The 24,516-nt window shown below is 47.9% G+C and overlaps 1 protein-coding gene across 3 annotated transcripts in view; it reads right to left on the bottom strand.

Moving 5' to 3' along the window:
- Window positions 1-24,516, bottom strand: part of LOC146813540 (double-stranded RNA-specific adenosine deaminase-like) — a 318,386-nt gene that overhangs the window by 255,627 nt on the left and 38,243 nt on the right. For all 3 annotated transcript variants that reach the window (XM_085620305.1, XM_085620304.1, XM_085620303.1), the window contains one exon: window positions 15,202-15,379. In XM_085620305.1, coding sequence (XP_085476431.1) covers window positions 15,202-15,379 — 178 coding nt within the window. The remainder of the gene's footprint in view (window positions 1-15,201; window positions 15,380-24,516) is intronic.

The raw sequence follows: 24,516 nt of genomic DNA, 5'->3' as shown, positions 1-24,516 counted from the left end.
CTCTTCTTAGGGAAGTGATCGCTACTAGGAAGGCCCCTTTCCAGGTAAGGAATTGAATCTCGCATGAGTGTAGAGGTTCAAAGGGTGGACCCATCAGGCGTGTGAGGACCAAGTTGAGGTTCCACATTGGAGCCGGTGGGTGACTAGGTGGAATGACTCGTTTGAGCCCTTCCAAGAATGCTTTGATGGCAGGCACTCTGAATAGAGAGAGGTGCTGCCTGGTTTGCAGATAGGCTGATATTGCAGTCAAATGGACACGTATAGAGGTGTACGCCAGATTGCATCGGTATAGGTGTAAGAGGTAACAGATGATGTTGTGGATGGATGCGTCCAGCGGGTTGATGTCATTATTACCGCAATAAATGACGAACCTTTTCCATTTGGCTGCATAGCAAGCCCTGGTAGTGGGTCTCCTGGCCTCCTTGATGATGTCCATACAGTCAGGTGGCAGGTTGAGATAGCCAAACTCTAGGACTTCAGGAGCCAGATCGCCAGGTTCAGCTGTTGCGGATCTGGGTGCTGAACCTCTCCATGGTTCTGCGTCAAATGCGCGGGTTTGATCCGCAGCCTTTGATGCGGCACCACGGAAAGTTCGAGGAAGGTGGTGTACCACGGCTGGCGTGCCCACGTGGGAGCAACTAGGACGAGTGTCAGGGAGTGTTGTCGTAGTTTGCGAGCCACCAGCGGTATCAGCGGCGCTGGGGGAAAAGCGTACGCAAATCTGCCGGACCAGTTCATCCATATCGCATTGCCCTGCGACTGCGGATGTGGGAATCTGGCGGCGAAGCTTTGGCATTTTGCGTTTTCGCTTGTCGCGAATAGGTCTATTTCTGGATGACCCCACTGCTGGAAGTACGGTTGGAGTACCGATGGGTGTAACTCCCACTCGTGCATCTGGTGGCTGTGTCTGCTGAGCAGATCCGCCATCTGGTTGTCCTTGCCAGGGAGGTGTTCCGCCATGAGGAACATGTTCCTCTGAATGGCCCACTTCCACATGCTCTGAGCCAGATGAGACAACTGTGGAGAGTGTGTTCCTCCCTGCTTCTGTATGTAGTACATGGCAGTCATGTTGTCCGTCCGGATCAACACGACTTTGTTGCACAGATGTACTTTGAATGCCTTCATGGCCAGGAAGATTGCCATCAGTTCCAGAAGATTGATGTGCATCTTCTTCTGTTGTGTCGTCCATAGTCCCTGCACTGTGTAGTGGAGTACATGAGCTCCCCATCCCTGGAGAGACGCGTCCGCTGTCAGTACTACTTGCGGAACAGGCTCTTGGAACGGTCGGCCCTTGCAAAGGTTTTGTGGATTCCACCAATGCAGAGAGTTGTATGCCCGACCGCTCACCAACACTAGGTCTTTCAACTGTCCTTGAGCCTGATTCCACTGACGTGCTAGGCACTCCTGAAGTGGGCGCATATGTAACCTCGCGTGCGGGACTATGAAGATGCAGGAGGCCATCATGCCTATCAACTGCATAAACACTCGCGCTGGAAGCGAGTGGTTGGGTCTGAACTTGGAGATCAGCGCTTGTATGCCGTTGATCCTCACTAAATTTGGCTGAGCTGTGGCCGCCAGAGTGTCTATAGTCGCACCTAGGTACTGTTGTACGTGTGCGGGCTGGAGATGGGACTTTGGGTAATTTAGTGAGAATCCCAGACTGTGAAGAAGGTGAATGGTGCGGGACATGTGGCTTGCACATTGCTGGGCTGACTTCGCTTGAACGAGCCAGTCGTCTAGGTAGGGGTAGACGTGTATATGCTGCCTCCGTAAATGTGCTGCCACCGTAGCTAGGCACTTCGTGAAAACCCTGGGCGCTGTTGTCACGCCGAAGGGAAGGACTTTGAACTGATAGTGCTGCCCCTGAACCGTGAACCTGAGGTATTTTTTGTGTGAGGGGTGGATGGGTATGTGAAAGTACGCATCCTTGAGGTCCAGTGAGGCTAGGAAGTCTCCCTGCTTGAGAAGCGGAAGGACTTGCTGTAGGGTGAGCATGTGAAAGTGCTCTGAAAGAATGTACTGGTTCAGGGGTCTCAGGTCTAATATAGGCCTGAGCGACCCGTCCTTCTTTGGAATTAAAAAGTAGAGGGAGTAAACCCCCGTACCCTGCTCGTGGATGGGGACGACCTCTATAGCGCCTTTTAGAAGCATACTTTGCACCTCTTACTGTAAGAGCGTTAAGTGCTCTGAGGACATAGGACGGTTTCTTGGTGGTATTGTGGGTGGAGTGGAGGTTAACTCCAGACAGTAACCGTATTTTACAATATCTTTGACCCACCTGTCCGTGGTGATGGAGTTCCACGTGGACAGGAACCTTTGTAGTCTTCCCCCGACAGGTGTTATGTGGTCGGGAGGAAGGGAGAGGGCGTCACTGCTTGTTCTTGGGGGAGGACCTGGTGTTGCCGTAGCCACGTCCTCTGCCCTTTGTACTGGAGCCACGATATCCACCTCGGGTGTTTTTATCGTAGGTGGTCTGTGTATTGCCTTTGTTATACGTTTGTTGTGACCCCTGTCCTCTACCTGCCCCCTTGTTTCCGGGGCGACGAAAGGAGCCGCTCCGAAAGGACTGAGTTTGGAGGGCGCCCATGGACTTTGCAGTGTCCGTGTCCTTTTTTATCTTTTCGAGGGTGGTGTCAACCTCTGGGCCGAATAAATAGTCGGGGTTGACGGGCTGGTTCAGTATGTTGTTTTGTACCTCAGGCTTGAATCCTGAGATTCGTAGCCAGGCATGTCGTCGCAGCATGACGCTTGTGTTTATGGCCCTGGCAGCCGTGTCTGCAGCATCTAGTGCACATTTGATGGAAGCATTTGTGAGTAGCTGTCCCTCTCTGATAAGGATTTCTGCACCTTCTTTGAACTGGTCAGGGAGATGTTGGAGTAGTTGCTCCAATGTGTCATAGTGCGCTCTATCGTAGCGAGCGAGGAGCGCTTGAGTGTTGGCTATGCGCCATATGTTGGCAGCCTGGGCGGCAACTCGCTTGCCGGAGGTCTCTAGCACCTTGGACTCTTTGTCCGGGGGAGGAGCGTCACCTGTCGTTTGCGAGTGTGCCCTCTTGCGAGCATTCGCTACGACGATGGAGTCGAGTGGTAATTGTCCTTTGATGTAAGTAGGATCCCCAGGTGCTGATCTGTATTTTTTATCAATCCTGGGGTTTATCACTCGTGCCCTGGTGGGTTCCTTGAAAATGTCCTTAGCTGGTTTGAGGACCCCCTTCAGCATTGGCAGAGTTTTTACATGTCTTTCTGAGGATGCAAAAGTGTCCATTAGAAAGTCATCCTCGATGGTATCTGAGTGAAGCTGTACCCCATGGTTATTTGCAGCACGTTCAATAAGAGCGTTGAACGCCGCAGTATCCTCCGTGGGAGATGTTTTTGCCCCATAGAGTTGTGGGTCCTGTGTATCGAGAGGTGCACTGGGGTCGGCAGGGTCGCCCCAAGTTTGATCAGGGTCCTGCTGGTCATCAGGGTCTGTGTCTACATGGTAGGGTGCTTGGTCATCCATGTAGTCCTCCAATGCATCCGTGTCGGAGCGTGTGGGGGAGAACCGGTGTGGATCCTGGTAGGAGGAATGGAACGGTTCATAAAGGAGAGGGCATGATTCCACAGGCAGCTTCCTTTTTAGTGGGATCCTGAAAGGGTCCAATGGCGGTTCCGAAGTTATTCTTCGGTCGTGGAGAATCATCCTGCCAGTGTCGGCGTCGATGACAAGTGACGGAGACGTCTCGTCCGGTGGAACCGGAGTCTGGGTAACCCGTGTCCTGAGTTGGAACATCTTCGGGATTGTTGACGGAGGCAAGCCGAAGGTAATGTTGGCTGGCCCCGTAGAGGTTGCTGGAGCTCCGATCGGGCCGGAACCCGACGGGTCTTTGAGGGCCGCCGTGGTTTTGTTGCTTTGCGTCGCAGCAGGCCGCACTTGGGGCGTCTTTGAGGCTTTGGCACCGGGCAGGTTCGTAGAGCCGGGCGTGGATTTTTTCGGTGCCGGCGGGTCCTCGAGTCGAGGTGTGGAGATCACCGTTGACGTCCTCGATACGTGAGGCATCGGCGTCGTCGAGAGAGCGACGCGAGGCGAAGCAGGCGGTATTGCCCTCGGTGTCGTTGGCGTCGGTAGCCGAGTAGGTTTCTCGGTGCCGATGGCCTTTTTCCGTTTGTCGACTCCGATGTCGCCCGATTCCAGTTCGGCACCGAAGTCCCTCTTGGTGCGGTCGGTGCCGACGCGTTGCGCTGGCGTCGAAGGCCTCGATCCGACCAGCGCCAGTTTCGGTTTCGTATGAACCGGAGCAGCTTTCGGTTTTGTGGTAGGGAAACCAGCTGGCTTATGCAGCAATGGCTGCCGCTGAACGTCCGAGGCCGGGCCCGAGGGCGGGGCCGAAGAACTACGGGATGGGTCTCGGGTAAGGCCCGAAGGCGATCCCTCGACCGGAGCCAAAGGCTGTGGCGCTGGTGTTTCTTCGGTTTGAACAGGTAGGCCTTGTTCATCATTGGAGCTACTCTCTTCGGCCCCTAAGGCCTCCTCGTCGTCTCCTACCTCGGTGTCGTCTTCACCTCTGTGGAAGAGTGACTCGTCGCCCTCGTCCGATCCGGGGTCGTGTTCGGAAACGGGACTGGAGGGTATGACTTCTAATTCTTCGACGTCGGCCTCGTCGAAGATGTCTGTTGGGGCCGGTGCCGCGTGCCGCGCCTCGAGTCTCGCCGCTCTTCGGTTCCTTAGAGTCTTCTTGGAACGGAACCGGGCACAGGCCATGCATGTCGATTCGTCGTGGTCCGGCGAAAGGCATTTGTTGCACACCGGATGGACGTCGATGTGTGGGTACTTCGCATTGCATACCGGACACCTTTTGAATGGCGTCCTGGATTCCATCGTCGAAGTAGTCGATGGACAGGTAAATGCGAAAGAAGTCGGTGCTGAAAGTTAGTAAACTAACAAAATGCTATCGAAACCCGATCGATAAACAGTACCGACGCGAACTAAAGGCCTTTTGGCCTCGACCAAATATTTTCCTAACTTGAGCTAAGATAGCACATCCGAACCCAATGGCGGAAAAAAACAATCTGAGGATGGAGAGGATGCCCATGCGCACTGTAGTCCAGGGGAGGAGTCACCTATCCAAGGATACTTCGAAGACTCTTCCAGGACAACAACGTGCAAACATCCGGACCCAACACTAGGCGGCGATCTATGCACAGATATGAATTCAGCAGCCCACATGCCTCGAACTACATACAGTAACTGCAATCCACAGTAGTCAACATTAAGTTTGGCATCGTGATCCCAAACACAGTGAGTAATTGTGTGAGGGAAGGTTGAGTTTCCAAAAGGAAGATAGGAACCCATAAGGGGAATGATGAGCAAAAAGTCTTCGAAGCAAACCAAACACATGGAGAGAGAAAGGCCCGATTGTGAAACTACGTGATTGCTAAGTGAACTGCTGGTTGTGCGAATTACTGATAACATTATCGCCGTCGTGGGAGGTAAGTGCCATGTCATCGTTAAAACAAAACGTGACTGAATAAATAACACCCAAAATACCGAGGTGAATTGTTTACCTCTCTTGGTATTCTTGAAATCTCTGTTTACACCAAGGAAATGCAATAAAATGAAAAACATTAAATGGTGATCCAGTCGTCATTTCAGTGAGCAATTTCCGAGCTAAAAGTCGCTAAACCTACTTTAATTGTGGTTGTAATTCCGGCCCACAAGGGGTTCTAGGTTCAATAGTAGAAACGAGGGATTCCACAGAATCAACAGGGAGGCGTTCGTGTGCAAACACTTCACTATGGGGATGAAAAATACAAACGTCACGGTCCAGACGATCTATAGCGTAATCTTGTTATTCCAAACAACGCTGTCTGTTATAAATGAAAACTTAAGGTCTATGCTTGTCGTCCCGTATCCGTTAATTCCAAAAGGTCCCATCGCAAATACGCTGCCAATTATGCAAGCCCAAAGCACAAGCCATGCTCTATTTGTCTATAGGATCATAAGATCCTAGGTGATTCCAATTGGCATCCTGAAGATCACTCATACCCTGTTGCAGTGTCACGAGATAAGTCCCTGACTCCGTTTAACAAACAGTCGTAATAACCCATATGGGGCATATACGAAAATCACCTTGTGGAAACAAAGTGCCGTTCCAACATGCAACCAACCTCGACTCAGGTTAAACGCATTCTCCTTACCGGACTTATTCTTCCCAAATATCGTGCCCTCGTTCTCACATGTATCCTCTAGGCGTACGAGCCGGGTCCGCCGAGTATGGCAGCCCGTCCTCCGTGTGTTTATGTCACGTGACAAAAGGTCACACCGGGAATATATCCGGGTTCGCGCGTCAGCACGTTCGTCAATAAGATTAACATAGTGAAAAGACTCTGCGTGATGATACAGCCTCCCAACCCACGAGTGGGGACCCGTGCTTGTCACTATTGGTCCCTACATTTATATTTATAGTCCAATAAGACTTCGGTCCCAATATTATAAGTGATTGACATAAAGAGTAATACGCGGATTCAATCACTATACGTATCTCGATCCAATGAGATGTTGGAAATCGTTCTGATTCCGTTGGATCTCAAATATCACCGTTCTGGTGTTCCTCAGTCAAAATCACCATTTACGATCAATGAGGCCTGTTTTGGCCTGAAAGGAGTGCAAAATCGATTGTGATTAATTTTCAAATCAATTATGGACGTGATGTGTGCATGAGTCGGCTATATTTGTGCCGGTAGATATGATTTCTTAAGGTGAGTTCCCCTAGTCTCTCCACAAGTGAGGTCAACAAATGGTTCGGTCAATGTGCGATCTCAGAATAAAATATTCAAATCGGTACAGAATTCATGTACATGTACAATAAAAAGCAAAGGGTGTCAACACATCCCTGTGTTCGGAAGTACACATACAAAGTGAACATAAACATTTAGAGTCCTGGTTACGAAATTATTAGTCTAACCTTAGCGTGACATTGTTAGCATTGAATTGTTCTGTGAATATGAACAGTACATCATTGATTGCAGCGTAGTATATACTAAAACATTCAAGAGTAGGGTAGACAGAACTGTAACCTTGTGTGCCACATTTATTTCTCTCTTCTAAGACTAAAAGGCACAGTACGACATTGGTAGTATACTCATATATCATGTTTAAGCTATTTCGTATTAGTTACCAGTCAAGTCTATCTGCCCAGGAAGTAATGGAGCTCATGGTCAATATTCAAGCCGCATTCAGTACTCCTCATTTTTAGAATCGAGAGTGCCTCTTTGCGTCTCAGTGTCAGTTCCCGATTCCCACCCCGGGCGTGTCTGGGTATATAGTCGATGCCATAGTACTCGAAGCGTTTCATTGTCGTTTGTTTGGGGCAGATAGACATATGAGCAGCTATAGGGTATCTCATATCCCCATTCTTAACTGCTCTCATGTGTTCTCCAATCCTGTCGCGTAAAGGTCTAATGGTACTGCCAATGTATTTTTGCCCACATTTGCACTCTATAACGTAAATCACAAATTTGGTGAGGCAAGTGATGTTGGTCCTGATTTGGTAAATTCTGCCACCAGGGCCTCCAAATTCAGTGATTCTCTTATGTGCCCATTTGCAAGCCGTGCATTTGCCACAACCGGAAAAACCACAAGAGTACGTGGTCAACCAATTGTCTGTGTTCCTGGGTATAGGATAACTAGGACTCAAAATATTTCTAAGTGAGATCCCCCTTTTAAAAGTAATGTCTGGTTTGTTGCTGATGTAATCGTTAAGTGATCTGTCAGCCTTAAGTAGATGCCAATGCTTAGTAAGGCTACGTCTCAAGATCCCAGACCAGTCATTATAGTTGGTGACCAGTCTTATCTTATTATCCTGTTTGTTTGATGTCGTTTTGTCTTTCAGAGTGTCTACCCTAGTGACTGAGTCAATTCTCCGCTCTGCCCGTCTCAGGACCTCCTGAGTGTACCCACGATTTTTAAATCTCTTGAGGGTACTGCTTTTATGTGTTTCAAAATCCGTGTCGGTGCTACAGTTTCGTCTCACCCTGACAAGTTCTCCATATGGGATTGACCGGATTTGGTGTGGTGGATGTGAGCTGGATGCATGGAGTACCGAATTACATGATGTTGCTTTCCTGAATAATCTACTCTGTAAGCATCCGTCCTCCACATAAAATTCCACATCTAGGAAGGAAATTCTGTTTGTACTCTGTTCAGAGGTGAAGCGGATATTTTGGTCATTGGCATTAAGATGTTCTATGAATCCGATGAGTCGTGTTTGGGACCCCGTCCAAATCATGAAACAATCGTCAATATACCTTCCCCAGTATAATATTGAGTCATTCCAGTCGGTGCCCAGTGGGCCCCAGATCATCATCGCTTCGAACCATCCCATGAAGAGATTGGCATACGAAGGAGAAAATCTGGAGCCCATAGCAACACCCTGCTTCTGTCTGTACCAGTCACCCTGAAATAGGAATACATTATTATCTAGTAGCAAGGTCACCATTTCCATCAGCATTTCAGTATGCTCCCAAGTAGTAGCTGATCTGTTATATAGCATTCTTCTTACCGCCATCATCCCTGCCTCTCTCTTAATGCTGGTATACAGCGCTGTGACATCCAAAGTTACCATGATCATCCCATCTTCCCAGGTAAAATCAGCTAAAGTGCTTAGAATGTGTTTTGTGTCCCTGATATAAGAGGGGAGGTTAACCACCATGGGTTTCAGAAATGTGTCAATATATTCCGAGATTTTCTCTGTCGGGCCCCCAATACCCGATATAATAGGACTACCAGGGGGAAAAGGACAAGTCTTGTGGATTTTGGGTAAAGTGTATAGGCAAGGGAACCTCGGTCTATCCACTTTCAGAAATGTCAGTTCGTCATCATCAATTAAACCTAGCCCATGCCAACGTCTGAGTTGCGTGTTTATGTGATCTGTAAGAACCCAAATTGGATTAATACTAAGTGGCTCATAGCATTCAGGATCTGCGAGTTGTGATCTGATCTCTTCATTGTAGTCCACAACTACAGATGCTATTTTGAGAGATCTAAACATCACCACAGACTATAACATCTCTAGCAACCTCAGAGAGAAGTCTAAATGGACTCCCACACTGACCGCTGGCAACAATGTTGACATATTCCATAAACTAGTATTAGCAGACTTAGATAAACATGAAGTCAGTAAAACAGTCACTCACTCAACACAGGACAACTTAACGCGAGAGGAACGTAAAGCGTTGAAAGACTTGAGTAACAATTGTGACCTAACTATTCGGGAGGCTGACAAGGGGGGCAACATGGTGGTTATGCGTAGCCTGGACTACAATGAAGAGACTCATCGGATTCATAGAACATCTTAATGCCAATGACCAAAATATCCGCTTCACCTCTGAACAGAGTACAAACAGAATTTCCTTCCTAGATGTGGAATTTTATGTGGAGGACGGATGCTTACAGAGTAGATTATTCAGGAAAGCAACATCATGTAATTCGGTACTCCATGCATCCAGCTCACATCCACCACACCAAATCCGGTCAATCCCATATGGAGAACTTGTCAGGGTGAGACGAAACTGTAGCACCGACACGGATTTTGAAACACATAAAAGCAGTACCCTCAAGAGATTTAAAAATCGTGGGTACACTCAGGAGGTCCTGAGACGGGCAGAGCGGAGAATTGACTCAGTCACTAGGGTAGACACTCTGAAAGACAAAACGACATCAAACAAACAGGATAATAAGATAAGACTGGTCACCAACTATAATGACTGGTCTGGGATCTTGAGACGTAGCCTTACTAAGCATTGGCATCTACTTAAGGCTGACAGATCACTTAACGATTACATCAGCAACAAACCAGACATTACTTTTAAAAGGGGGATCTCACTTAGAAATATTTTGAGTCCTAGTTATCCTATACCCAGGAACACAGACAATTGGTTGACCACGTACTCTTGTGGTTTTTCCGGTTGTGGCAAATGCACGGCTTGCAAATGGGCACATAAGAGAATCACTGAATTTGGAGGCCCTGGTGGCAGAATTTACCAAATCAGGACCAACATCACTTGCCTCACCAAATTTGTGATTTACGTTATAGAGTGCAAATGTGGGCAAAAATACATTGGCAGTACCATTAGACCTTTACGCGACAGGATTGGAGAACACATGAGAGCAGTTAAGAATGGGGATATGAGATACCCTATAGCTGCTCATATGTCTATCTGCCCCAAACAAACGACAATGAAACGCTTCGAGTACTATGGCATCGACTATATACCCAGACACCCCCGGGGTGGGAATCGGGAACTGACACAGACGCAAAGAGGCACTCTGGATTCTAAAAATGAGGAGTACTGAATGCGGCTTGAATATTGACCATGAGCTCCATTACTTCCTGGGCAGATAGACTTGACTGGTAACTAATACGAAATAGCTTAAACATGATATATGAGTATACTACCAATGTCGTACTGTGCCTTTTAGTCTTAGAAGAGAGAAATAAATGTGGCACACAAGGTTACAGTTCTATCTACCCTACTCTTGAATGTTTTAGTATATACTACGCTGCAATCAATGATGTACTGTTCATATTCACAGAACAATTCAATGCTAACAATGTCACGCTAAGGTTAGACTAATAATTTCGTAACCAGGACTCTAAATGTTTATGTTCACTTTGTATGTGTACTTCCGAACACAGGGATGTGTTGACACCCTTTGCTTTTTATTGTACATGTACATGAATTCTGTACCGATTTGAATATTTTATTCTGAGATCGCACATTGACCGAACCATTTGTTGACCTCACTTGTGGAGAGACTAGGGGCACTCACCTTAAGAAATCATATCTACGGCACAAATATAGCCGACTCATGCACACATCACGTCCATAATTGATTTGAAAATTAATCACAATCGATTTTGCACTCCTTTCAGGCCAAAACAGGCCTCATTGATCGTAAATGGTGATTTTGACTGAGGAACACCAGAACGGTGATATTTGAGATCCAACGGAATCAGAACGATTTCCAACATCTCATTGGATCGAGATACGTATAGTGATTGAATCCGCGTATTACTCTTTATGTCAATCACTTATAATATTGGGACCGAAGTCTTATCGGACTATAAATATAAATGTAGGGACCAATAGTGACAAGCACGGGTCCCCACTCGTGGGTTGGGAGGCTGTATCATCACGCAGAGTCTTTTCACTATGTTAATCTTATTGACGAACGTGCTGACGCGCGAACCCGGATATATTCCCGGTTTGACCTTTTGTCACGTGACAAACACACGGAGGACGGGCTGCCATACTCGGCGGACCCGGCTCGTACGCCTAGAGGATACATGTGAGAACGAGGGCACGATATTTGGGAAGAATAAGTCAGGTAAGGAGAATGCGTTTAACCTGAGTCGAGGTTGGTTGCATGTTGGAACGGCACTTTGTTTCCACAAGGTGATTTTCGTATATGCCCCATATGGGTTATTACGACTGTTTGTTAAACGGAGTCAGGGACTTATCTCGTGACACTGCAACAGGGTATGAGTGATCTTCAGGATGCCAATTGGAATCACCTAGGATCTTATGATCCTATAGACAAATAGAGCATGGCTTGTGCTTTGGGCTTGCATAATTGGCAGCGTATTTGCGATGGGACCTTTTGGAATTAACGGATACGGGACGACAAGCATAGACCTTAAGTTTTCATTTATAACAGACAGCGTTGTTTGGAATAACAAGATTACGCTATAGATCGTCTGGACCGTGACGTTTGTATTTTTCATCCCCATAGTGAAGTGTTTGCACACGAACGCCTCCCTGTTGATTCTGTGGAATCCCTCGTTTCTACTATTGAACCTAGAACCCCTTGTGGGCCGGAATTACAACCACAATTAAAGTAGGTTTAGCGACTTTTAGCTCGGAAATTGCTCACTGAAATGACGACTGGATCACCATTTAATGTTTTTCATTTTATTGTATTTCCTTGGTGTAAACAGAGATTTCAAGAATACCAAGAGAGGTAAACAATTCACCTCGGTATTTTGGGTGTTATTTATTCAGTCACGTTTTGTTTTAACGATGACATGGCACTTACCTCCCACGACGGCGATAATGTTATCAGTAATTCGCACAACCAGCAGTTCACTTAGCAATCACGTAGTTTCACAATCGGGCCTTTCTCTCTCCATGTGTTTGGTTTGCTTCGAAGACTTTTTGCTCATCATTCCCCTTATGGGTTCCTATCTTCCTTTTGGAAACTCAACCTTCCCTCACACAATTACTCACTGTGTTTGGGATCACGATGCCAAACTTAATGTTGACTACTGTGGATTGCAGTTACTGTATGTACTTTCATGGTATGAGCTGGCATTTTTCTGTTTATTTGCACAGCCTTGAGGAAGTCGCGGGATCACACTCCCGATGCGACGAAACACGTGTTGGCTGTAATCTCGACACTTCACCTGGACTCGTCTTAATAAAGAAGACAAGAAGAAAACTGCACTCTGTGTTTTAAAGAGAGAAATTCTTTTATGTACTCATATTTCATGTGTGAATTGAACTAAAGCACTTATATTTATCACGTGTGCTGAGGCTTCAGCATTATGCCTCTGAGAAGCCTGTCTGCTCATGCCAAGCTACCAAGGGGTTGAGAAGGGGTTATTTTAGGAGTGTACCCCCGTACCCTGACTAGACGCAAGGGCCCCTACTTGGACAAAGGTACCTACCTCTGCCAACTAGAGACCCCCAAATCTAACAGTAACCATGCAAAAACGGGCCACCTTCCTACAGGAAGAAAATCTGCATACTATAGATGGTAAGACATGCTTTAGTTAGAGGGAGCAACTGTTGAGTCCCCAACTCACTCAACACCCTTGAAACTTTAGGGCAGGGGCCCAAGAAAGAAGTCCAGGAAGATAGCCTTCTTTACACATGGAAAGACAACAACCTGAAGGGGAGCCAGCATTTTGTGAAGCTATACACTAATGCCTTCCACAACATAATTCAATCTGTACATACTGAGGGGAAGGGATTGAGGACCCCAGCTATGGGTGGGGCATGGTAGAACATCTGTTTTCCAGTTATACAGGTACAAAGTCTCAAGTCCTGTTACATGAGATGCCCACAGTAGGACATCTGCCATCCAGGGTGCAGGTACAATGGCCTGTGTCCTGTTGTGCGGAGTTTGGGGTCACAGTTGCACATCCTGCAGGGTTCAGATAAAAGGATTTGCATCCAGTTACATGTGGGGCCCATGGCGGGACATCTGCCTTCCAGTGGGGGTCCAGGTAAAAAGGTCTGCATCCTCTTACACTAGTGGTCCACAGTGGCACATCAGCCACAGGGTGCAGGTACAAATGGCCGGTGTCCTGTTGCATTGGAGGCACATGGTTGAACATCCGTGCTCCAGGGTGGCAGTACAAAGGGCCCAGTCTTGTCACATGGAGGCCCACGGTGGGGCACCTGTCTTTTGAGGTACAGGTATAAAGGGCCCAGTCCGGTCACATGGAGGCCCATGGTGGGGAACCTGCCTTTTGAGGTACAGGTACAAAGGGCCCAGTCCGGTCACATGGAGGCCCACGGTGGGGCACCTGCCTTGTGAGGTACAGGTACAAAGGGCCCAGTCCGGTCACATGGAGGCCCACGGTGGGACATCTGTCTTTTGAGGTACAGGTACAAAGGGCCCAGTCCGGTCACATGTAGGCCCACGGTGGGGCACCTGCCTTGTGAGGTACAGGTACAAAGGGCCCTGTCCGGTCACATGGAGGCCCACGGTGGGGCACCTGCCTTGTGAGGTACAGGTACAAAGGGCCCAGTCCTTTCACATGGAGGCCCACGGTGGGGCACCTGCCTTGTGAGGTACAGGTACAAAGGGCCCAGTCCGGTCACATGGAGGCCCATGGTGGGACATCTGTCTTTAGAGGTACAGGTACAAAGGGCCCAGTCTGGTCACATGGAGGCCCACGGTGGGGCACCTGTCTTTTGAGGTACAGGTACAAAGGGCCCAGTCCGGTCACATGGAGGCCCACGGTGGGGCACCTGCCTTGTGAGGTACAGGTACAAAGGACCCAGTCTGGTCACATGGAGGCCCACGGTGGGGCACCTGCCTTTTGAGGTACAGGTACAAAGGGCCCAGTCCGGTCATATAGAGGCCCACGGTGGGGCATCTGCCGTCTGAGGTACAGGTACAAAGGGCCCAGTCCGGTCACATGGAGGCCCACGGTGGGACATCTGTCTTTTGAGGTACAGGTACAAAGGGCCCAGTCCGGTCATATGGAGGCCCACGGTGGGGCACCTGCCTTTTGAGGTACAGGTACAAAGGGCCCAGTCCGGACATATGGAGGCCCGCTGTGGGGCACCTGCCTTGGGAGGTACAGGTACAAAGGGCCCAGTCGGTCACATGGAGGCCCACGGTGGGGCACCTGCCTTTTGAGGTACAAGTACAAAGGGCCCAGTTCGGTCACATGGAGGCCCACGGTGGGGCATCTGCTGTCTGAGGTACAGGTACAAAGGGCCCAGTCCTGTCACATGGAGGCCCACGGTGGGGCACCTGCCTTTTGAGGTACAGGTACAAAGGGCCCTGTCCGGTCACATGGAGGCCCACGGTGGGGCACCTGCCTTTTCAGGTACAAAGGGCCCAATCCTGTCACATGGAGGCTCACGGTGGGGCACCTGCCGTCTGAGGTACAGGTACAAAGGCCCATGTCCCGCAACTAGAGGGAGCTGACACCACACTTTAGTCAACAAGTAGGTTGATTTAGGGGGACAGTAGCCATCCTTAAATAAAGGCAGAGCCACTAGCTCCCAGAGTTGAGCCTCATCTGTTGGCTGTCATCGTAAGATATGGATTTCAGTCAGAGGGCCTGTAGATGGTTCTATCCACTAATAATACATGGCAAGGGAAGCATGACTTTCGTATTCAGGAAAAGACACTTGCCTCTATGTGTACTACTCTGACGCAAGTGTTTCTACAAGATCGGCTTCTCTCCACCACCTTAAACCTTCTATGTGATATACTGATGCGTCGCCCTCAGGAAACACGGGAGAAACCACATGTAGATTCATCCTTTCTGTGTCTTGGAATAGGACTTCAAGCCCAAAGAGCTCCGTATGTTTTAGGAGATGTAGCAAATGGATACAGTTAAAGAGAAAGAAGCTGCACCGCACCCTCTTCTTTAACAAAGACAGAAAAAAATGAGCACAGGACCCCTTGCGTCTCACCTTGGTCTCTGCCTCCTGAGTCACCATCGCTGGAGCCTCCTCTGGCACTTCTCCACCCTGTAACTCATACAGCAGGGTCCTCAGAGCAGCACCGGCTGCCTCCTTCTTTGCCACCTTTTTACTGGAGGCTTCGACAGCTGGAAATTGCCGCCCATCAATCGTCACCTGCATTGTAAATCTTCAGCAAAAGAGAGAATAAAGAAAACACAAAGATTAAATAAAAAATATTCTACTACTGCATATGTCAACACTGGTCATACCTGAAAACGTGCCCTCACCATCCCAGACCAAGCTCTGCCGACAAGGCCCAGGCACAAAGCATCACTCATGTCAAAGTTAATGAAGGGCCCACGCAGTACTAGCTGACCACCAGGCAAAAAGAGGTGCCGGCATACCAAGGCAAAACTGCAGACATAATGACAGCCACACCACAGGAAAAGGTGCAGGCAGCGCGAGGCAGAAGGCATATCAAGGCAAAACTGCAGACATAATGACAGCCACACCACATGCAAAGGTACAGGTAGAGCGAGGCAGAAAGCATACCAAGGCCAAACTCCAGACATAATGACAGTCACACCACAGGTAAAGGTACAGGCAGAGCGAGGCAGAAAGCATACCAAGGGAAAACTGCAGACATAATGACAGCCACACCACAGGCAAAGCTGCAAGCAGGGCAAGACAGCCAGAATAACCAAGGCCAAACTGCAGATAGAATAAGGAAACATACACCAGCACATTACATAGCTAAACAGCAGACATAATAAAACAGCCCAAGCACAGCAGGCAGCAAAAGAGCAGCCATAACAAAAAGGCACAAGTACCAAGCACAGCAGGCAGCTAAACAGCAGACATAACATAGACGTTCCCAGGTATGAAGCACAGGAGGCAGCTAAAGAGCAGACATTAACGTCCATGTAGCAAGCAGCTAAACAGCAGACATAACAATAACGGACCAAGCACAGCAGGCAGCACAATGCCACAGACTGAGTCTCAGGAGACACCCAACATTCCGGACCAAACCACTCCAATAACATCCAAGCACAACACACCATACAATGCCGCAGGTCACTTGCTGTGCTTCAAAAACACAAATGTTGGATGGGGAGGATGATGCAGGATGGCAGAGCTCGCAGAAAGGCACAGGAGCTGAACAGGGCGGAAGGATAATGCTAACCCAGATGCACTAAATGCTTGTCTTCATCACACCTTCATCGGACCGGGGCCCCCTGCTGAAGGGGACTGCCAGGTAGGCATGCCCTTGGGGAAGAGACGGTTGTCCCAGGGCCGGCACGGACCTACCTATCGATGGATGCGGACACTGAGTGGTGTGGCGCCTCCTGAGCGAAAGACGACGACGCAGCTGCCTTGACCGGCTGAGGTACTTGGCAGACCTAGAACCACTGCAGAGGGTGGCCGGCGGAGTACCCTCGAGGGACAGCTGAGGCGTTCATTTTGTGGTAGGCGGCAGACGCGCGGAGTCCTGCACAGAACGCCGCCGTACCTGACCCCACAAGAGAGAGGAGGCGGAGTGGAGACGTCATCAGGAGGGCTCTCCCGTCTGCAGTGAGCCCGCTGGGGAAGATACATGAAGATCCCCCCCACCCCCCAATGCCCTCCCTGCTGAATAAAAGTGTCAATCTGCTGCAGCGTCTGAGCCATGACTCCCCGATTGATGGGAGAACGGCTTAACTGAGGAAGGAGTAAGTTACTTCATTGGAGCAGCCGAGGCCAGAGGAGATTCGGTGGAGGCAACACTCACCACGCTGCAGTGTTGGGGCACTAGTGGCATCGCCGGAGGACTTAGGCGGACCTGGGACTGGTGAGGTGGCAGAGCTGAAGGTAGGTCCTGTGAAACTGGGCTAGTGGGAAACGCAGTGGCTGCGGGATGAAGGGCCCCCGTGACACAAGAAGAGCAGGGCGCAGCCTGACGTTTAAGTCGGCCTGGCAGTTCTGCTATGCTGCTCTGAATTGGACCTTGCGCATTGGATCTGGGGCTCCAAACCGCCGAACTGTTGAGGTTGCTGTGGTGCAGTGGTGCAGCTGATTAGGCGGTGAGTGGACTAGCAGAACCGCATTGCGATTACAGCCCGTAACCCCCAGGGGGAGCGAAAACAAGCCAAGGCATCAGGGAGCAGGACTACACGCCCCATATACACATGGGGCAGGACACTGCAGATAGCGCCTGGAGGCGAGGACTGGACCAAGAGCGGGCCAGTCTGTGCCCATCCGCAGGCGGACAAGGCTGGACTGCCCCCCGCCCTTTCAACTGAGCTAACAACAACATACGGTGAGAACATTTGCTTCTATATTCTGTCAACTATGGGGAAACAAGCAGGACCTACAGCCTCGCATCACTCTCACTATTGACAGCATGTTGGAGCGGGTGGTTAATATTGTAACTAATGAGATCGAATTAAGGGAGGGCAGACTGTCCTTGGAATGTGTGGCGACACAGACTGTGCCCCATAGTTGTGTTACATCTGTTTGTGTCAGACGGCGGTGACCCCTTGCATATCGTGGCTCATCCTGAGCTCCCTACTGGTGTCACTGGTGGCTCTAAGTGTAGTCTTCTTACGAATCAACACATCACGACTGCCCCCATAGCGATCGCGGCCGTGAAATGCAACAAACCATCAGGAAAGCCTATCTGTCCTAAAAGGAAGCAGCTCCCACGCACCGATGTACCACGAAGCAACTTAACTTCTTAATTACAGCCATCAACTAGCTCACCATTTGTGGCCAAACAACAGAACGATGACGCTACCCGATCCTCTTACGCACAGACTGAAGCCATATCGGAGCCATGTGACACAGAGCAGTCTCTTATCAATGTATTATGCTCCAGGGATGGTGATTTATGAGATAAGAAACTCAATCCTTTGCTGGATCGCCTGGATTATCTAGACTCTAATGGACAGGTTTGTAATCGGGCAATGAATGCTAACCTTGATGCCAAGGTGGGTGTGGGTAATCACTTGTTTAAGGTCTCAGCCCCAAATAGCCGGGCCAATGGGGACCACTGTCCAGCGGACAGTCCCTCAGCATGCAATCGATTGATCGGCAGCCCCTAAATGCCATAGCACCACATAACACAATTAGCAGTGGACGCCTGCACACCATAGTTCAGAATGGCCTATTTTGCCCTCTCCAATTCAAAAGCTAAATCTAACCCTATACCTAATCATCCCCCAGAACGTTTTGGCGAGAGCACCAGTGTTACCCACCACCCCCCAAATGGGGTTAGTTTTAAGACCAACCCGTATGTGCTGAAATTGCCTCCAGCTGCCTGCCCTTGCCTCTTGGTTCTGGCAGGAGTGCCCCCACTTAAGGCACATCATAATGAATCCTGGGGAGAGCTGCGTAATAAATGAGCTGGCTGGCTATGCAAGAACAAACAGTTTAATGTAATGAATATGAACGAGATAATCACGGTGCAGGGAGTGCAGTGGGTTGGAGGTTCTGCTAAAAACATCAAAGGGATTGCATTGTAATACATTTTTGCAGCCCTGCTTTGGGAAGGGCTATATTAAGACAACAAGAGATTCCCGCCCTTAGATATACCAAAATATGGCCATTCCCCAAGGTTAATTTATAAACCACACCAGGAGGTATTACGCCAGGCCCATTTTCCTTTGCTGATCAGAACAAATTTAAGGTGCTAACTGACCTCGAAGCCAAGGACCGACTGATGCCAATAATAGCCGGCAGGGTTGATCCACCATATCCATGCTTATTGCATGCACCCTCGATGGATGTTCAACAGGACATAGAGGGGGATCCGGCTTGTGATAACCAGGAGCTGAAAATACTTAGTTGGAATGTGGACGATCTACAGTCAAAGATATTTTTACCTGATTGGCTGCAGTTAATCAGGCAATAGGATATTTTAATGTTTCAGGAAACCTGGGATACTAGAGATATATACCTCTAGGGGTTTGAGTGTTTTAAGATTTTCGCCCCAACAGCCCAAAACGGGGTGACCCTACGGTGGTTTAGATATGGGTGAATATTGCGGCGGGGCGGTCTCAAGGCCATACCAACTCATAATGATAACTTTCAGGTTATAAAATATAACAAGCATTAAAAATACTGGTATTGTATAGCAAAGCAAATGGCTCAGCCTTCCCAGACAAACCCACATCACTCCCCACCTCAGGAAACTCCACTGCCTCACTTTACAAAGGAGATGTTAATTCAAGCTGCTGACCCACACACACAAGGCTCTACACAACCAAGGGCCCGCCTACATTAACCACCGCCTGAACTTCCACCAACCATCAAGAAGACTACTCTCCTCCTCCCTTTCACTTGCCAATACTCCCCACAGCTACCAATGCAGAACTGGAGGACGCTCCTTCTCCCACATCGCAAGAAAGACGTGGAACAGCCTCCTCACGCACCTCCAGACCATCACTTCACTTCCGGAATTCTGAATGGCCCTTAAGAACTGACTGTTTGAATAAGCCTCCAGGGCCTGCAAGCACCTGGATACCCTATAAGGTGATAAGCATCGCTTTATAAAACCTGAATTATTGATTGGAATATGTCGAATGCCCATTTTTCTATTTAGACAATACATTTCGACTCAATTCGCTGCTGTGAGTCAACATTGAGGCAAAACCTAAAAATTAACACTGGCACCATAAAATTGGATTTTTTAAGTATAGGACACAGGTGGATGTTTATTAATTTCACACTCTGGAAACACAAAATGTGAAGGGACGAATGCTTGCAATTTGTCTAAACACTGGCAATCGATCTAACATACCAACTAGATGGCAGGGCGCCGGAAACCAGGTAAAACCGACAAGTACACTGTGTCACAGTGCAACAATAAATCCATTGGATACTTTGTCTCCACAGTTTTGTACAGGCATAGCAGATTGTGACCTCTATGGAAATAACACACAGTCAGCAGCTAATAGTCAGAGAAGCAGGCGAGCTCATGTGAAACAAGAGCAAAAATAGACAATCATCAAAAAACCTCAAAGAATAAGATCAAGTAACAAAACACAAAAGATGAGATTAAATAAGAGCTGGTGTGAACACACAGACACCGAGGGTTACATTACTAATCCCCCACCAGAAATCACTCAGTATTCAGTCAAACCATTAAATGGCGTGTATCCTTCAAAACACAACTGACAGGGCCATTAAAAAAAGATGAACGTGTTCTATGCAAAAACATACGAGTAGGTTGTCAGGATTTGCAGGCATGTAGATCTACAGAGATGGGGCAGTATCCCCAAGTATATCAAAATGTAGCTGTAAGAAGGATCAGTTAGCTGACACAACTTTCGGTAGTGAAAGCGAAACCAATATTATTAATAAAAAAAAAACTTATAGACATATTGTTTTTTGGTGCAGTCAAGCGATACGAGACTGGGGCAGGTTGGCAACGCAATTTTGGGCAGTTTCTGGAAAGGGGTTACGCAAACTCAAATGGTGCCTTCCTGGGAATGTAACCATTGGTCAGCGCCCAATTGGCCTTTGACAGTTTAAGCTAGAGAAGCAACCTTTGTGGATGTGAGCTGTAGGAGCAACCAAAATATATATAATGGCTTTTCTCCATGGGATAGCAAAAAGTCATCTTGAAGGAGGTCAACATGATGCCTTTGGTGTGCACGATTGCTGAAACACGTGAAACTCTACAGTCTATCGGATAACCTATGATGCCACAATAAAATATTGGCACAATGAAGGTGGGTGTAGGTTATAAAATAACGTGGGGAGCAGGGTCAAGTGACAACAATACGACCTTTGCGAGACCTGTTAGGTCATATGATTGCAAAGCAGAGTGTAGAGGAAAATGCGCAGCAGCAAAGTATAGGACTCACCAGCTCGGAAGGTGGGAGTGGGCGACTGCAAGGAAAAGCGTCTTGGCAGCGACGCTGGAGGGTGCCTCATGACGGGAGATATTTTGAAGTATAGCAGAGCGACATGACAGTGGCACAAGCCGGGCAGATCTCAAGAGCGCAGCCATGTTGGAATCTCCATGCCGGGCAGGAAAGGCAAAACTCAGCATGGAGGGGCACGTGACCAGTGAGCGGATGCAACCACCTCGCGTTTATGGGGAACGACTTTTATACTTGCAAACCAAAATACAGATATACTTGTGACCTTAAACTGATAACTAACTTGTGGACAACAATGTAAAATATGTAGTAAAGAACTCGGATTGCTTGGATTTTTCCGGCAAGCATCTGATATTTGGTAGCTTTGAAGATAACACTTGGATCTGCCTAGCCGACCAGGAGCAAACTCAGTTGTTTGGTAAGTGACACTGCTTAACAGAGGTCATGCAACCAGAGTTATCCTTTGAGTTTTTAGCAGGTGACCATATTCCTTTTAGCGTTCATTCTGCATTCGCATTACCACGGGTATGAGCGTCGACCTATCTACTTAGGCACTTCTACGAATAATTCAGAGAGGACGGTTCCGCTTTCACTTTCATCGGTTGTGAAAGTTTTCTTGTCTTTATGGGGCCATGTGTTTGAAACACATGGCCCCATAAAGATAAGAAAGCTTTCACGACGCACGGAAGGCAGACGAGCCCGTCCAAATGGGACGGCTCACAAAGCCAAACAAAAACGTCACTACCAGCTCTTTTCCAATGGCTGGCCACCGTTTAGCATAAACGGTGACGCCAGCCAATTGAAACGAGGGGCAGGGCTTAAAGCCCTTAACACAAAATACCCCAAATCATTGAATCTCGCCAGCGAGACTGCGCATGTGCGCAGCCTACGCCAGGCGAGACCTAAAAAGGGCATGACCCTATACCCGAATAATTTTTATAATACCGATTTTTACACTAAACCCAATACTACATTTATTAGCCTTTTGTTTATAAGACTACCCTTAGTATTTCGAAGTATGTAAATGCAAACTCAGGTGATTTTAATGCAAGCTGGCCCCCCAGGATCCTTTTTTTGGCAATCTCAGTAGAGCTCAGGCTTGTAATAGGGGCATATAGCTGATGGAACATTTGACATCCCATAATCCAAGTAATGGTATGGACATCGCTGCTTTTAACAATTATGACATATTATAACCTACGTTTAGGGGTAGGAGTTGTGCTACCATAATTGATTATGTATTTATCCCTCCCACTTTAGAGGGATTTTTATTACAGAGTAAAGTTGTTGTTGCATACCATGGGATCACAACCCGATTGAAATGGCACTCAAATTGGTCCCCAAGCCAGTGTATAAAACTGAATGTGGTGCAATGAACCTTGAACCCTCCACGGATAATTTACGACTGGTGTGGCGAGGTGTTGACACAACCCAATTACTTCACAAAGTGGTCAGAGAGAACCATGCACTGTTCGAGATTTGTTTGACAGTGCGCAAATTCAATCCTGATGTAGTCTCCGCATTCTCTGAGCTCTGTTTGAATATCAAGATGGAATGAATGAAACCCGCCCGATCACACTCTCACAACCCTAGGTGGTTTAACCACGAATGCTCATTAGAGGACCAACTGTTGAGTTAGGCCCTTGCGGCCAAGCCCAGGAGCTTGCAAGTGGTGACCTCATTAAGGAAAAAATATAAGTTGGGTACCTCACTTAGGAAGGAAGAGGTATTGGCACAAAGATGGGACCCGCTTGCCAATATGGCAAGCCAAAAAAACAGCAAACTTTTTTGAGCAGCCATAAAAGACATGCGAGCGATGAACCAGACGTTAACATCAATTAGTTGCAATATAACTAGCGAAGCGTGGGAGGCACATTTTCTGCTATATACATGGCTCCATCTAATGATAGAGTTATTCCAGCCGTCCATCCCCAAGGGAGTAATAATGTCTCTGGCCGAAGTGGAGGAAGCCATAACCCAGAATATGGGCATTAAGTCTCCGGGCCCTGATGGGATGCCAATAGATCTCATTAAACATAAAACAGACATTTAAGCCTCGATCTTGCTTAATGTTTTTAATAATTTAGTTTGTTCCCTGCTACCGAGTACATGGTCTATCTCTGTCATTGTACCAAATTTTAAGAAGGGTGACTGCTCCCAGCCTGGTTGTTACAGGCCCATTTCTTTGATAAGACAGCACACTGAAAATCCTGGGTAGGGTCCTGTACAACAAGATTAAAGACTGGGGTGAGGAGAATTCAATTTTGCATCCCTGTCAATATGGCTTTAGAAACAATGTGGGCACAATAGAAGTGTGTCTCAATCTAAACTTAGTAGTTGGGAAATATACTATTGCTCAACGCTCCCCGATTTATCAGGCGTTCATGGATTTGAACTCAGCGTTTGACTATGGAATGGATGAGACACTAGTGCACTTTTTAGCCTATTTACATAGAGAAATGAAGGCCAGGATTAAAATTAACATACACTAGAAAGTTTCTAATGATATCAGAGTCTTCAGAGGGGTAAGATAGGGGTGTGTTTTTAGCCCCATTACTTTTATTTTGTATATTAACAATTTACATGCGGTTTGAATAACCCTTACCAAAGATGCCCCAAGAATTAATGGCTCCATCCTCCCATCCCTATTGCATGCAGACGATGCAGCCTTATTTACTTATTTATTCATTTATAGAGCGCCTGGTTACACCACCGGTGTGTCCCCGCGCTTCGAGAGAATTCTAGGAGATGCGGTAGCTATCTGCACGTATGACCGTAGTGTAAGGTCAGTCGTGGCTTATCCTTGAAGTGGATGTACAAATAGCCAGGTTTTTAGTTGCTTACGAAATTTAGTTTTGCATGGCTCTCTTCTTAAGTTGATAGGTAGGCTATTCCATAGTTTTGCGGCGCGGTACCTGAAAGAGCGTTCACCCATTCTGGCTCTAAAAGTTCTCGGTACGGTCACCAAGTCCTTATCCAGTGATCTTAAGCTGCGCCCTGGTATGCATTTGGTGATTAAAGGTTGCAGGTATCTTGGTCCTTTCTTTAGTAGAATTCGGTGGCAGTGGCACATCACCTTGAACACGACTCTCTTTTCCACTGGCATCCAGTGGAGAGCTGTCAGGGTTTTCTTAGCGTTGGCTCTTCTTGGCAGACCAAGTACCAAACGAGCCGCCGCATTCTGTACCCTCTGCAGTCTGGCCAGATCCTTCTTAGTGGCTCCCAGATATAATACATTCCCATAGTTCAGTTGGGAAGTAACTACTGAATGAACAATGGTCTTCCTGGCATTGGGTGGTAAGAGATCCAGGATTTTCTGCAGAGTTTTCATCGCGCCATAACATTTTCCCGCTACCTTCCTGATTTGGCTCTCGAATGTCAATTCTGATTCGAACCATACCCAAGGTTTTTTACTTCAGCCTTTGGGGTGGGTATTTGGCCTAATGAGTCAGGCCACCAC

Source organism: Triturus cristatus, chromosome 7, assembly GCF_964204655.1.
Source record: "Triturus cristatus chromosome 7, aTriCri1.1, whole genome shotgun sequence".
Classification (NCBI taxonomy): domain Eukaryota; kingdom Metazoa; phylum Chordata; class Amphibia; order Caudata; family Salamandridae; genus Triturus; species Triturus cristatus.
Note: the sequence above shows the minus strand (reverse complement) of the source record. Positions and strands in the feature narration are given on the sequence as shown.